At 49.5% G+C, this 16,402-nt stretch overlaps 1 protein-coding gene across 1 annotated transcript in view; it reads left to right on the top strand.

Annotated features, from left to right (window-relative positions):
• The window catches only part of CFAP99 (cilia and flagella associated protein 99), a 122,220-nt gene that overhangs the window by 1,404 nt on the left and 104,414 nt on the right, over window positions 1-16,402 (top strand). Inside the window, exon 2 of the mRNA XM_075566304.1 lies at window positions 11,836-11,966. Within this exon, the coding sequence (XP_075422419.1) occupies window positions 11,856-11,966 (111 nt within the window). The 5' untranslated portion in view covers window positions 11,836-11,855. The remainder of the gene's footprint in view (window positions 1-11,835; window positions 11,967-16,402) is intronic.

The following is a 16,402-nucleotide window of genomic DNA, read 5'->3' as shown; positions in this document are numbered from 1 at the left end:
ACGGCTTCCTATTGGCCCATGTGACCGGGGGCTTTAAACCAGTGCTGAGATACGAGCACCCCCTTCGGAGGTAAGTACCTCCGGAAGCAGGGGGTTCCCAGAGCGGAAATTAACACTCACTGAGACTTGCCGCCCCTAGGTGGTGCCTTACTGGCTTACCGCATAGGGACGGGCCTGCTCACACTTGTAGATGCTAAGTATGTATGTATAGAATATCTATCTTTATCTTCTCTAAATATCTCTCTCAAAAACAGAGATTTTGTTTCTCATAAGCATTCTGTACAGTACATTCAAAAAGTGTTTAAGAAGTTAAACAAATTCCTTCTTTTTAGTGTTCAAGTTCCTTCAATTAACACCTGCCAGCCTTATTTAAGTTTGTGCGTAATCTAGAACAGTGGTCTGCAACCTTTTTTTTTGGCCAAGGCCCCGAAAACATTAGAGGATTAGCTCTGCGGGGCTCCCTGCTACTGCGTTAAACTTCCACTACAGCAGCAGCCTCTGTGGCTCCGTGACTCCCTCCAGGCTCCGTGACTCCCTCCCTTAGCCTGGATGATGTAGATACTCAAATACAGATATGCCCAAATATGGATATGCCATATTCGGACATCTATGATGCCATCTATGCCATATGATGCTTATGGAGGGAATCACAGAGCAGGAAGGGAGCCCCTGAGGCTGACTTAAGGAGAAAGACACCCGACCCCCACAAATTTGTCAACAACCCGCAAGGTGGTCACAACCCACAGATTGCGCACCTTTGATCTTGAAGACAAATTTTTTTTTTCAGTACTATTATCTTTGTTTGTTGAGATCAATTATCAGTCATGTTTGCTAAAGCAGCAGTCCTCTTTGTTCCTTCAGTTTTTTTTTTTTTTAATATTGTTTGAATTTAGGGATTTGATAGTGAAGGGCAGCTGCTGTCCTCCAATGTGCCTGCATATTCAGGAGCTTAATTGGCAACAGACTGGAAATCGACAGCAAGCCAATCATCAGTTACAGTGACCTACTGTAGGCGGTCAATGTTTCTCATTAGCTCAGTAGTACTGTAGGAAGGTGCTCAGTGGCTCTGAAACCATGGTCTGTGAGTATAGGATGGCCAGGGTTGCCACCGCTCCGGGTTTGACCCAGAGTCTACAGGGTTTGACCACGTATCCCCGGGCTCCGGTTTTACTTAGTAAACCTCAGGGTGGTGGCGTTCAGTGGCGGCGTCTCCAGGCGTCCTTGGAGTCCTCCCGGTATCTTTCCCTGCAAGTAACTCCTGTCAATATGGTCACACGGCTTCAAATGGGGCACGCATTGCCAAGACAATGGTACGCTACGTGACGTCACAAAGCCACGTGCAGCTATGACATCACGCCTCGGTGCCATAAGACGCCCCGTTGTCATGGCAACTTGATGCCGCATGACGCCGTCATGGCACTTAGCGTCCCGTTGTCATGGCAACGTGGCGCCATGTGACGCCGCTTAGCCATATTGACGGAGTCCAGCAGAAGATGCCAGGAGGATGGTGAAACGACGCCAGAGGATGCCAGGGAGATGCTGCTGAAGGTAATTGCGAAATTTTAAAATGCTGTCTTCGGGTTGGCCTTCATTAGAAGGTGGCAACCCCGAGGACGGCTGAAGTCTTTGTGACGGTAGGGGGTAACCAGGCTCTCAAAGGTTAAGTCCGTTTTGGTTACCCCTGATCCGTGTGTGTAAGGGTCCAAGAGAGTTAGCTCTTAGGCCCAGTAACATTGTAACTTTCCAATGTATGGCATGTAATTAAAGTATTTTATGTTTTTCCCTTTCTGGGCATGCCAGCGAGCAGGGATTGCTAGGGTATGAGTTTCAGGGGGGGGGGGGGGGTTGCGGATGAATTGTTGTCAGAATGTGTCTAGGAGGTTGAGGTCTGGAGTTGTTGGTTCCCCCATAAATGTAACCGGGAATCATGTCTGATTCTCTGATACTTGTAGGCAGATTGTCCCTGCAATATCTCCCCTAGAAAACGCAAGCGCGACTCATCACTAGAGTACCCTGCTTCAGCATAGTCCAGAAAGGAGAATGGGGCACAGGGATGAATAGGTTCCCCTGCAGCTGAGGGAATTCCTAGGTTAACGGGGGTACCCCAGCTAGTGCCAAGGTGACCCAGAACCAGTGTAGGGTTTGTGGGTGCCCCAACCATATGTAAGGTTGAGAGGGGACTCTGAGAGTCCAGTATGAGTCCAAAGATAGAGTATGGGGAATAAGGCAACTAGGAATAAAAGTTAAACATCTTTCTTAGTCTGTCCCCTGTACCCAGAGACTCATAAGTATATTAAAATATATACCTTAGTGTATTAAAATATACTTTATTAATGTACTGTAATGTAATGTGCTTTTACATTCGGAACCCAAGTCCAGACAGGCTGCCTGAGCTAACCCATAGGCGCCGGTAAGTGTGCTGGACATCGGAGTTCAAAGCAGTCAGAGGATGTCAGAGGTGAGAAAAGCATTTGGTCAATGGGGGAAGGCAGAGTACCAGGTCCGGAGATCAATGGCAGTCGTCCGGGCTGCCACTTGCACTGCCAGACCTGGTAGAGCCTGCCCCAGCAGGTGGCATTGAGATAGCCAGGGACGGAGGTGGCAAACTTGCGCATGACCCTTGGCAATTTCAGATTTCCCGTTGACCCGGCTTTTCTAGCCGGCTTGGCTCTGATTGGTTGCTGGGAATTTTCCCACGCGATGATTGGCTGCTGAGTTTTGTGAATGAAACTCAGAATAATATAAAGAACCTGTGAGCCAAACAGATTCGAGTTCTCCGGTAGTAAGAGCGCGGGCGGGCTTTTCAAAGTTGGTCTTGCGCGAATAGCAGAGCAACCGGCTTCGATTTCAAGCCAGAAAGGCCGGCCTGCCAGATTCTAAGTCCCGACTTTTGCACCCAAGTTCTCAAAATTGAATGTAGCGGACATGGCTGGGATTTGATGCCAATTTCAGTTTCAGAGGATTGGCAGTAACTCGCGGTCAAGAAAGTCCAAGTTCTCAGAAGAGAAGGGTGCGGTGGCGTGTAGAACTTCATGCCGATTTGAGTTCCAGGGAATGCCGGGCTAAGTCCCGGTCAGGGTAAAACTCTTTAGAGTTCCCTGCACCTAGGAAAGTCTAGTTTTTGACCCCAGACCCCCAGTAAGGCCCCCGTAAACACTGCGTACTTCGCGATGCGCTCACGCGTGCGCGCGCGTTCATCACCAACCCCTGGCGGCCAATGGTAGTGTTCACTCTTGAAACTACCATTGGCTGCAAAGCACGGCGTCCACGCTGCTGCAGTTGCGGGAGTCTTTTGAAAGTGTGATTCCTGGCTGAAGCAGCGTGACGTCAGTTTCAGCAGCCAATCAATGCATTGGCTGCTGAAAGTGAACAGAGACTCTGCAGCTCCCTGCTCCAGCCACACACACACACACACACAAACACACACACACACACACACACACGCTTTCCTTTTTATGTTTTATGTTTACACAGCCCCCCCACCCGCTCTCAGCTCCCCGCTCTCCGGCCCCCGCTCCCCGTTATCCAGCTCCCACTCCCCGCTCTCCAAAGTATAATAATAAAAAAAAGGGGAGGAAGGGGGGGTAACGGGGGATGGCACCCGCAACTGTCTGCCACAAGCTTCCCCCGCCCGCTCCCGCATCATTCCGTCTGCTGGGGATGATCACACATCGCCCAGCAGAAGGAGGCGCGCACGCGCTGACTCGTGCACACAGCGTCGCAAAGTGCGCTATGTGTCAACGGGGCCTCGTGTGTCTTTTTGTCTGTATTTTGTGTTCCATTGTGTGTTAGCGAATTTATGCAAATAAACTACAATTTATTTCATTACCTTGTTTTGCTCAACCTATAGAAATGGAATCAACGCTGTCCAATTAAACTAAAAGATGAACTAAGGTGCAATGGGGTGAATGCATGTAGTAGAGACAGAAGTTAATCAAAGGTTAACACAAGAAAGTGTAATATGAATACTGTAATGATAGGGGTATACAATAACCCACTGCAGGAGTGGTGTATTCCTCCTAGAATCGGCACATCAAGGTGAGTGAGTATTGTTCTCACAATTAAACTAAAATAACAACATTTTATTTCTATAATACACAACAATAACGTTTAAAAGTATATACATAAGGTTGATTAAAATCCCCGGGAAGGCGGTAGATTAGGGTGTAGCAATACTGGGTAATTAACCCATGGAATGCTGACTCTGTATATATTGAGCAGTGTTACCAAAGTCTAATGGCTGAAATAGCAAATTAGGTTGCTGGAGAAGTATCGAGCGGTCTCTGCTGTAGACGGGAAGGGTTAGTGCGTCACGTCCGGCCGTGACGCCATACCCGGAAACCCGTTAGGCTGCAGACCGCTGGTCTCCGTTATCCGAGCCCTGGAGGATCGTGCAGTTAGAGGAATTTGAAAGGAGAGATTCAAGTGCCGTCCCTACATTACCATCTGAAGTTTGGGTGAGCTGATTTCACAGTGGCTCGCTGACGGTCGTTCATTACTCCTTCCTCATTAATTGTTTGCACAACTTGTGGACGGTACACTAGCTGGGGCTCCCACTCTGATTCTGGAACTTTGCATTTGCACTAATTTGTCCTCATTTGCTTGATTCTCCGTTGGCAGCAACGGGCCTTGATTGTTCCATACCAGTGTGTTGTATACCACATGGACATTATTTTGCAGAGACTTTTAGTATTACATTGTTTGTTTATTGTACATCATTGTGTTTTTTATTCCCTATAAAGTGGCTTGTTTGCCTTTTTCCCGCATTTTTGCGCATCCTATTTTTTTGAAGTGAAACTTCCTTAGTGGCACCTCATTCGTGATGGGGCAAAAAAGAATTGTGGAGACAGAAATTAAACGGATGTGACGTCAGTGCTGGCAGTTGAGGCCGGGCTGTGTTCTGGCTCAGCCCGACCCCAACACTGACATCACACCCGCTCCAAAAATCAGAAGCGGCGGCGGCGATAGCCTCCGGCGCCGCTCCTAATCACCCCCCCCCCCCCCGAGCCCCACCCCCCCCCACACACCGTGACATATGCGGCGGCGATAGCCGCCGCTCCTAATGGCCGCTGCCATGCCGCGCAGCCTCTCTCCTCCCTACCTCCGCTTTCCTGCGTCCCGCTGACTGAGCGCCGCCGGGGTCGAGGAGAGGAGCCCAGGGATCATGGAGGGTAACCGTTGCCGCAGCTCCTAACGAGCTCTGCTCCCCCCACCCGCTGACATGCGGCAGCGGCAGCCCTCAAAATTTCGCCACTCCTGCTGACCTCCCCCGGCCGAGGCATGGAACGGGGGAGGGGGGGTAGAGTGAGCTGCGTTCCCCACAGCATCATCAGAAGGGGATCGCTGCAGCGCTCCCCTCGAAGCCAGCTCCCGCTGACGATGACGCGCTGCCCCCCTTCCCCGCCAACACTGCCTCTGCCCACGCAGCACTTCCGGAGGGGGGGGGGGGCCTTTATTAAGGTATCTGCCCGGTGCCAGGTGCGGCCGCGTCTCGCCGGGGGGTGGGGGGGGGGGGAGGAGAGACTCAGGCAGAGCCGCCGCGGGTCCGCAGCTCTGCCTGTCTGTGAGGGGAGTAGGCGTCTCAGGCAGAGCCGCCGCGGGTCCGCAGCTCTGCCTGTCTGTGAGGGGGGGGGGGGGGGAGAGTCTCAGGCAGAGCCGCCGCGGGTCCGCAGCTCTGCCTGTCTGTGAGGGGGGGGAGGGGGGGAGGAGAGTCTCAGGCAGAGCCGCCGCGGGTCCGCAGCTCTGCCTGTCTGTGAGGGGGGGGGGGGGTGAGGGGAGGAGGAGAGTCTCAGGCAGAGCCGCCGCGGGTCCGCAGCTCTGCCTGCCTTTGAGGGGGGGGAGTCAGGAGAGAGGGGGCAGGACACAGAAAGAGAGACACACATACAGTGACAGACACACACACATACATATATACACACACACACACACACACACACACACACACACACACACACTGACTGACACACATACACACACACTGACACATACACACACACTGACTGACACACACACACACACACTGACTGACACATACACACACACTGACTGTGAATAGGTTAGGGGGATGTGTGAGGTGCAGGGGGGCTGCGCATACGTCACACGGTCACATGCACGCACACGGTCACACACACACGCACATGGTCACACACACACACAGTCACACGCGCACACACACAGTCAGTCGCGCACACACACAGTCAGTCGCGCACACACACAGTCAGTCGCGCACACACACAGTCAGTCGCGCACACAGTCAGTCGCGCACACAGTCAGTCGCGCACACAGTCAGTCGCGCGCACACGCACTGTCACGTACACGGTGCACTGTCACGCGCACACGCACTGTCACGCGCACAGTCACACACAGTCACACAGTAACACGCACAGTCACACGCACAGTCACACAGTCACACAGTCACACGCACACACACACAGTCACATGCACACACACACAGTCACGCACACACACACACACACACACACGAGGAATTCACGCTTAGTGCAAATACAAGGGATGTGTACGCATGTTCTAAGTCAAATTTATTTGCGTTTTGTCAATGAAATTGTATTTTGATTTTTAATTAAAACATCACCAATACAAATACAATTTCTGTGACAAAAGTCAAAGAAGTTTCACTTACTATGCGCGTGCACAGCACACACAGCTTTTTTCTTTCTTTTCTTTGAGCTACACCATTACTTTAGCAACATCAGCTGATTCATAACTATGCTATCTAATTAGTAGCAAGTGTCTGATAGTGTTGTATATTTGCAGATTACCGTACACTATTGAAGCTCCTAATTTGCTATTTCAGCCATTAGACTTTGGTAACACTGCTCAATATATACAGAGTCAGCATTCCATGGGTTAATTACCCAGTATTGCTACACCATAATCTACCGCCTACCGGAGGATTTTAATCAACCTTATGTATATACTTTTAAACGTTATTGTTGTGTATTATAGAAATAAAATGTTGCTATTTTAGTTTAATTGTGAGAACAATACTCACTCACCTTGATGTGTCGATTCTAGGAGGAATACACCACTCTGGAGTGGGTTATTGTATACCCCTATCATTACGGTATTCATATTACACTTTGCGTGCAGCAATTGGGGTTCTTGTGTTAACCTTTGATTAACTTCTGTCTCTACTTGTTTTGCTCAATGTATGATCCTGGTAAAAAGGTGTAAATAGCCTTGTCTCCCATGACAGTCTTACACTAGGATACCTCTTGTTGCATAACACCCGAAAAAGGAGGCTTTAATGGGGGGGGTGCGGGGGAAGGGGAAGAAAGAGGGGGATTAATGCACTGCAGCAGCAATATAATAGGCTCAGCTGCAACTGACCAGGTAATTATTCAGCAAATCGGCACAATCAACAGGAATAGGAAGACTGGCAATAAAATTGTGGGTATCCCACCTAAGTTTTGAGAATCACCTTAATGCAGGGAGCATGATGCACACCAACAAATGAGAATAATAATAACTTTATAAATAACTTATTTTCTCCCAATGGGACTCAAAGCGCTTCACAGTTACAATATAATGCGTGGTAAGCAGCATAGTACATATGATTTTGTTTACACAGTCCCTGCGCAGTTGAGCTTACAATCTATGTTTTTGGTGCCTGAAGTCACAGCAATAAGGTGAATGTAAGGAGTTCTGAACGCTAGTATCTTGTAACATGCATTTATGTTTCCTTACTTTTAGCTGGAAAGGGATAAAATTATTATTAACTCTGATGTTCACCCATACTTCAGCAATTTCATGTTTTGATGCTGGAGGTTGGCAGGCACAGGGTAAATGTGAGGAATTTCTTCTTCATGGAAAGTATCGTGGATTTGTGCAAAAGCCTTCCAATAGAGGATGGTAGATGAATAGAGGCTAATATAGTGAGGGAATTAAAAAATGTATGGGATAGGCTGACCTAAATATGCAATAAAGCCAAGGATCAAATAGGATCTGAGGTTTTACAGGTAGGAAAATATGAAGTCTGGGTGGCCAAGTGGTTCGTATCTGCTGTCAAATTCTATGTTTCCATTTCTGAGTACCCGACCGTCCCGAGTAGAATGTCAGACAGGATATTATTCAGACAGTACAACGAATGTTTCTTTTTTAAATTGTCTTCACTCTTTCGTTTTAACTACTTTTGCTGATTATTTTTAATTGTTTCACCTTCATGGCCATTCCAACGTCCAACTTTTAAGTACCATGGCACATTTTCTATTCACTAACACTACATACATACTAAGAATATTTGTGGCGATTTTAACAGGCCAAGGAAACGATTAAATCTGCACAGGTCCAAAGGGGTCATTCTCATTAACTATGTTGACATCATAACTATAAAGTCTTATTGTGCAAATAAGCCAATTAAAACAGGATCAGAGGGTACTTATCGCAGTTCACATGAGCGCACATCCACAACCAATTATTGGCGGTCCCGCTTCATTGCTCATTCAAGTGTCTGATTTCACTGATAGCTTAATTGGGTCATTAACTGCAGCTGAGAATTTACAGGTGATGTACACCTATAAAGAACATTAAAGGTGCAGTCCCACATAAAACCACATTGAACAAATGACCATGGTAACAGAGATAATGTCCCCAGCACTCAATGTGAATAAAATGAAAAAAGCACTGGAATGTGCCAAAATATTTAATTGTATTGAAAAATATACAATACAGGATGTACAATTTTTAAAGGATACTACAACTATCCTAGGGAAAATCTATAAATACACAAGCCAATAACTGGCGTGATGGGAGGGGAGGGAGGTAGGGGAGACAAGGGAAAAAACAAAGGGAATAAGGTAGTGACAATAAACTGCCTAACAGCAAAAGATGGAGTGAATGGAAGCCAAAGGGGGGCAACATTTCGGGGCAGGATGCCCCTTCCTCAGGCCCGTTCCCACAGATCCTTTAAAATGGAACCTGTGGTACTTCCCTTAATGCCTTATATACTTTATACTGTATCTTGGGAGTGCTGTCTGTAACACCATACTTTTTTTTTTTTTAATGACCATGGTATTTCACGGACAAAAAATACTGTGAAAGAAAATGAGCAATATTATAAATAGATTTTATTATTCTACACTTGACTAATTCCAATGAGCACTAAAAAAATGTTTTCTCCAGAATAGGTCATTGGCAAATTTAGACTACAGGAGAGCTACCTAAAGTGAATTTTGAGTGGTTTGGGGGACCACTACAAAAATCTTCAGTAGCTGCTGAACATAGTTTTTGATATAGTGTATATATACACGTGCAAATACAAATATTCAGTATTATACCATGATTGTAAAGCCCCACTTGCTTACTACAATAAAAAACTTGCATGTAATATCCAGGAAAGAGTTTGAAATAAAATACGTTTCTTTCTCTGTGCTTAATATAATAACTAAATAAAATGTCAAATTGAGTTTTACGGACCTGGTTTAAAAGCATATTGTATTTAATTCTTAAAGAAACCCTGTAAGAGATGTGTGCAGAGGTACACTAAAGGAGACCGTTTTGAGTGAAATTAAATCCTGGCTTTATTAAGTCTGTTTGTAACGCGTAGCTCACCACAAACGAAGTGCGACCGGGAGGTAGGGAATTGAGAAACGCCAACCCACAGCCACGCAGGCGTGCCTAGGATGTAGATTGGTCGTGCAAGCTGGATCAGGGTTATAGAGTGCAGAGTAGTCGTATATATACTTGCCAGGTCAGGATTGGAGAAGAGCGGATCGTCGGAATACTTTGCCAAGGTCAGGAGCTGAGTCCAAGAAACTAGCAGGGTTCAGGCAACAAAGGGTTAATCAGGCAGACAAGGCAAAACAAGGTATCAGGAACAGATTGCAGCAAGGCACGGCGTCACACTGACTATGCTCAGCAAAGGTAAGCTGAAAGTGCAGGGTATATAAGGAAGGAGGCTCCAATAGCAAGCAGGGGTGGAACCAGGAAGTGAATCATCATAGGCTGCTGGTACACACAGGTTTGTCCAAGGATGCAGCCGATCAGATAGGAAGTTACTTGCAGCCCGCCGTCTCACAGGGTTCAGAGGGCGGGACTTGGAGTGTGTGATACTCCCACGCCGGTTCCTTGAGACATCAGAGCGGGGGAGGAGCCTGGAACACGCGTCACTGCCATGCTGGTGTTGTTTAACAGAGCGGGGACGGAGCCTACCGCGCACATCAGCGGGGAGACTAGACGAGCGCCCACGACGTACAGCAGTTTTAAAGCAAAACATATGTACAAAATAAACAAACACCTATCCCTTGTAAGGACTAACTTACTTCCCCAGGCCCTATCTGTAAGGCTGTAGGGATAATCCCATAACAGCCTATCACCCCAAGGTCTCAGGAAGTACTTTAAAGCAGGTGGCCCTTCAAGTCAGTCTCTGGTTCTGGATGGATGGGTTCTTGTTGAGGGTCCAGTCCCTGGTAGGTTCCTGGGTTTGCTGTTCCTTTGGTGTCTTGTTATCAGCACACAGTATCCTGTGTGCTCAAGAGAGTCTCTGGGTCTATTTCTGTAGGCGTTTTAAACGTCTGATTAACAGGTGGAGTCTGGTTAATTGTCTAGCTGCAATTTACCAGCTCCCTGCAGATTTCTCAGCATACTGAGGCTTTGTATTGCAGCCTCATTGAGACAGGGTTTCTTCCCTGTTGCAAACCCCCAAAAACTAATTTTATAAAGTAAACATTTTAAAACCATAAGCAGTGGGGATTTTCTTTCCTTTTATCTGCAGATAACTTCAGTCTTCCTCCCAGGGTTATAGAAATAAAAGAGAATACCGATGGTGCAGGTCATAAAATATTTTGAAAACAACAGCTTTTAAAAATGTGCATTCACATTTACAACTCTGGAAATGGTCCTTGTTTTGGTGTCTTTAGCGTTAGGATATCCTTCGGGGTGTCCAATCCAGCGTCCCCTCCTCGGTGTAGCAGGAAGATGCCAAGGAGCGCTGGCTTGCTCCCTGGACAGTCACATCCTGACTGGTGACATCACCGAGTTCGCGTCTCGCGATGTTGGGGTCTGTTCCTGCTGTATTACGGACCTTCCAAAAAACTACCACATCTCCAGCTGATGGTGACAGCTCTCCATTCTCAAGATTCCACTGTTCAGTTATTTGATTATTCGATTATACACACTCAAGAATGATTTATTGTTTTTATCTTTAATACATATTTTTTATAAATACATATTTTATTGTGATTTACAGGTCAGGTAATATATTGAAACAATTGTGGTTATAGAATAAAACTCTAACCACATACTGAATGATCACGGTTTTCAAAAGGTTTTTTAATCTCTCACGGGTGTTTGTTAATTATGTTATATGTATATTGCTCTGTTTGTATTGTTGTAGTTTGGGCCGCGGTCCTGAAGGGGCTGTCACTAACGCTTGGAGACGGCTCTCATGGTGATCGACATCCAGGAGGTTGTTTCCGAGTAATGGGGGCGGGACATGCGGTCTGCCTAAATATTTTAAACACAGTGAGAGAGGCCTTACTCTTTGACAAAACGCACGCATGCGCAAAACGCGTCGAGGCCTCTCTCGCATACCATTGTGTGATACTATGTTGCGGAGGATCCATTAAAGATTTTTTTAACCTTTGAGCGCTCCAGCCTCCTTCATTTAGTTCCTATTGAGACGCAGTGCATTGCCTTACTTGTCCCCCAAGGGATACCATTGCCTTATTGCATATCACCTATTGGTTAAATATGCCCAAAGTACCTGCCTGTACCACTTGTTATGAACCTTCTAGCTCAATCATTTAGGTTAGAAACTGTTGTTTTTCCCAGTAAAGCCATAGATTGTATTTTAACATTGGCTGTGTTCGTTCACAGAGCTTCAAATAGATAAGAAGATGACTAATTATGGGAGATGCATTGAACTTGTAGCCCATCTACTTAATGAGTATAATCCAGAAAATCAAAGTCTGGAGTATTTCTTGGATGAGTCATCTAATGATTTGGAGGTATGTCAAAAACATCTGTGTCATGTACAGCACACCTGTGAGCATGATACCTGCATACGGGACAAGAGTTAATACACAACTTGCAAGCTGTCCCACTTTTCACCTATGCAAAGGTCCCTCAAATCTCCCATCAATCTGTCCCCATATACCACCTGTCACGAACAGCACACAAGTGAGCACGTGACTTAGATATGCAACCAGGGTTAATACACATGGCTACTCTAGCCAACTCACCTTTCCACCCTGCAAGGTACTTTCAATTAGTTAATATTAACCCCTTACTCAATTGCAATCATACCTATACGCTTACACCGCCCGAGAAATTTTGCAAATAAAAGATGTAAAATTAATATCTGCCATGGTCTCAGGTCCCTGTTTATAATAGAAAAAAACTATGCACTTATCACACAAAAATCTGTTGTATCAAAATGTGTCCAAAAATGTAAATAGTCTCTCCAAAGAGTGCAAAAGTTCATTCATAGTCCAAAGTATCTTATACTATATTAGTGAAAGCACTGTATGCCTGCCTGCCTGGATGTCCGGTGTCCCTAGGGGAAATCTCATTGGTCCCTTGGGCCGCCTGCCCCCGCACACCTCTCATTGGCCTGAGGCGGAGTGACGGGCCACACACACACACACAACACAGCAGCTCTATACACACACACACACAACACAGCAGCTCTATACACACACACACACACACACACAACACAGCAGCTCTATACACACACACACACACACACACACACACACACACACACACACACACACACACACACACACACACACACACACACACACACACACACACACAACACAGCAGCTCTATACACACACACACACACACACACACACACACACAACACAGCAGCTCTATACACACACACACACACAACACAGCAGCTCTATACACATACACACACAACACAGCAGCTCTATATACACACACACAACACAGCAGCTCTATACACACACACCCCCTCTGTCCGCCCCCCCCCCCCCATCACGTGCGCCGCCCTGCACTGGCTCCGGACGGGAAGTGCGGCCCTCCTACCCCAGCCGCTCCCTTACCTCCCCGGCGCTACCACCCGCTCAGGTAAGTCACTGTGCGTCCCGCCTCAGCCTCAGGCCCACTGCACGTCCCGCCTCAGCCTCAGGCCCACTGCGCATCCCGCCTCAGCCTCAGGCCCACTGCGCGTCCCGCCTCAGTCTCAGGCCCACTGCACGTCCCGCCTCAGCCTCAGGCCCACTGCGCGTCCCGCCTCAGCCTCAGGCCCACTGCGCATCCCGCCTCAGCCTCAGGCCCACTGCGCGTCCCGCCTCAGCCTCAGGCCCACTGCGCATGCCGCCTCAGCCTCAGGCCCACACAGGGCGCTTCCTACCGCCGCTCAGCCGGACGCCACATCGAGCGGGCGCCGGGGAGGGGGGGGGGAGCACGAGTCTCAGGCCCACACAGGGTGCTTCCTGCCGCCGCCTGCACGCCTCACTCAGCAGGACGGCACATCGGGGGACCAAGCGGGCGCCGGGGGGGGGGAGCACGAGTCACGGGGAACGAGGGGGGAGAGTCACGGGGAACGGTGGGGGGGGGGGCACCAGCCGAACCAGCAGGGGGACGGACGCACAGAGGAGGGGGGGGAAATGCCCATACATAAATTATGACAATACATATGCCCACTGCTCTCCACCCCCCCCCACTCCCCTTTCCCCCCCCCACTCCCCTTTCCCCCCCCATCTAATGATTTGGAGGTATGTCAAAAACATCTGTGTCATGTACAGCACACCTGTGAGCATGATACCTGCATACGGGACAAGAGTTAATACACAACTTGCAAGCTGTCCCACTTTTCACCTATGCAAAGGTCCCTCAAATCTCCCATCAATCTGTCCCCATATACCACCTGTCACGAACAGCACACAAGTGAGCACGTGACTTAGATATGCAACCAGGGTTAATACACATGGCTACTCTAGCCAACTCACCTTTCCACCCTGCAAGGTACTTTCAATTAGTTAATATTAACCCCTTACTCAATTGCAATCATACCTATACGCTTACACCGCCCGAGAAATTTTGCAAATAAAAGATGTAAAATTAATATCTGCCATGGTCTCAGGTCCCTGTTTATAATAGAAAAAAACTATGCACTTATCACACAAAAATCTGTTGTATCAAAATGTGTCCAAAAATGTAAATAGTCTCTCCAAAGAGTGCAAAAGTTCATTCATAGTCCAAAGTATCTTATACTATATTAGTGAAAGCACTGTATGCCTGCCTGCCTGGATGTCCGGTGTCCCTAGGGGAAATCTCATTGGTCCCTTGGGCCGCCTGCCCCCGCACACCTCTCATTGGCCTGAGGCGGAGTGACGGGCCACACACACACACACAACACAGCAGCTCTATACACACACACACACAACACAGCAGCTCTATACACACACACACACACACACACAACACAGCAGCTCTATACACACACACACACACACACACACACACACACACACACACACACACACACACACACACACACACACACACACACACACAACACAGCAGCTCTATACACACACACACACACACACACACAACACAGCAGCTCTATACACACACACACACAACACAGCAGCTCTATACACATACACACACAACACAGCAGCTCTATATACACACACACAACACAGCAGCTCTATACACACACACCCCCTCTGTCCGCCCCCCCCCCCCCCCATCACGTGCGCCGCCCTGCACTGGCTCCGGACGGGAAGTGCGGCCCTCCTACCCCAGCCGCTCCCTTACCTCCCCGGCGCTACCACCCGCTCAGGTAAGTCACTGTGCGTCCCGCCTCAGCCTCAGGCCCACTGCACGTCCCGCCTCAGCCTCAGGCCCACTGCGCATCCCGCCTCAGCCTCAGGCCCACTGCGCGTCCCGCCTCAGTCTCAGGCCCACTGCACGTCCCGCCTCAGCCTCAGGCCCACTGCGCGTCCCGCCTCAGCCTCAGGCCCACTGCGCATCCCGCCTCAGCCTCAGGCCCACTGCGCGTCCCGCCTCAGCCTCAGGCCCACTGCGCATGCCGCCTCAGCCTCAGGCCCACACAGGGCGCTTCCTACCGCCGCTCAGCCGGACGCCACATCGAGCGGGCGCCGGGGAGGGGGGGGGGAGCACGAGTCTCAGGCCCACACAGGGTGCTTCCTGCCGCCGCCTGCACGCCTCACTCAGCAGGACGGCACATCGGGGGACCAAGCGGGCGCCGGGGGGGGGGAGCACGAGTCACGGGGAACGAGGGGGGAGAGTCACGGGGAACGGTGGGGGGGGGGGCACCAGCCGAACCAGCAGGGGGACGGACGCACAGAGGAGGGGGGGGAAATGCCCATACATAAATTATGACAATACATATGCCCACTGCTCTCCACCCCCCCCCACTCCCCTTTCCCCCCCCCACTCCCCTTTCCCCCCCCCACTACCCTTTCCCCCCCACTACCCTTTCCCCCCCCACTCCCCTTTCCCCCATCCCCCACTCCCCTTTCCCCCCCCCCCACTCCCCTTTCCCCCCCCACTCCCCTTTCCCCCGTCCCCCGCTCCCCTTTCGCTCGTCCCCCGCTTCCCTTTCGCTCGTCCCCCGCTCCCCTTTCCCCCGTCCCCCGCTCCCCTTTCCCCCGTCCCCCGCTCCCCTTTCCCCCGTCCCCCGCTCCCCTTTCCCCCGTCCCCCGCTCCCCTTTCCCCCGTCCCCCGCTCTCCTTTCCCCTGACCCCGCTCCCCTTTTCCCCCGTCCCCCGCTCTCCTTTCCCCTGACCCCGCTCCCCTTTTCCCCCGTCCCCCGCTCCCCTTTCCCCCGTCCCCCGCTCCCCTTTCCCCCGTCCCCCGCTCCCCTTTCCCGTCCCCCGCTCCCCTTTCCCCCCCGCTCCCCTTTCCCGTCCCCCGCTCCCCTTTCTCCCCCCCCCCCCGCTCCCCTTTCTCCCCCCCCGCCCCGCTCCCCTTTCTCCCCCCCCCCGCTCCCCTTTCTCCCCCCCGCCCCGCTCCCCTTTCTCCCCCCCCCGCTCCCCTTTCTCCCCCCCCCCAAACCTTTACAACAAATACTCACCTATTCCACGATTTATAAATAATACTACCTATTACGCATTTACATCCCGGGCAACGCCGGGTCTCTCAGCTAGTCACTTAATAAATGGTTTAATATATATAAAAATGGAGTGCTTAGTGCTTTACAGAAAAAGGATTACAAGGACATACAATTACAGTAAATGCAGGACAGTTTCTTAAAATAACAGGATCAAACAAAAACAGAAATCCCTATACATTATGTTACAATGCAGTATGTTAGGATTTTCTCCCAGAGAGGTCACTGGTGCAGAAAAGAGACTTCACTTGTTTGGTCTAAACACACCTCTGTTGAAATCTGATTTTCATAATACCTTTCTCAGACTTAAGTACGATTTTC

Source organism: Ascaphus truei, chromosome 1 (genome assembly GCF_040206685.1).
Source record: "Ascaphus truei isolate aAscTru1 chromosome 1, aAscTru1.hap1, whole genome shotgun sequence".
Classification (NCBI taxonomy): Eukaryota; Metazoa; Chordata; class Amphibia; order Anura; family Ascaphidae; genus Ascaphus; species Ascaphus truei.
The sequence above is the reverse complement of the archived record's forward strand: the minus strand, read 5'-3'. Positions and strand labels throughout refer to the sequence as shown.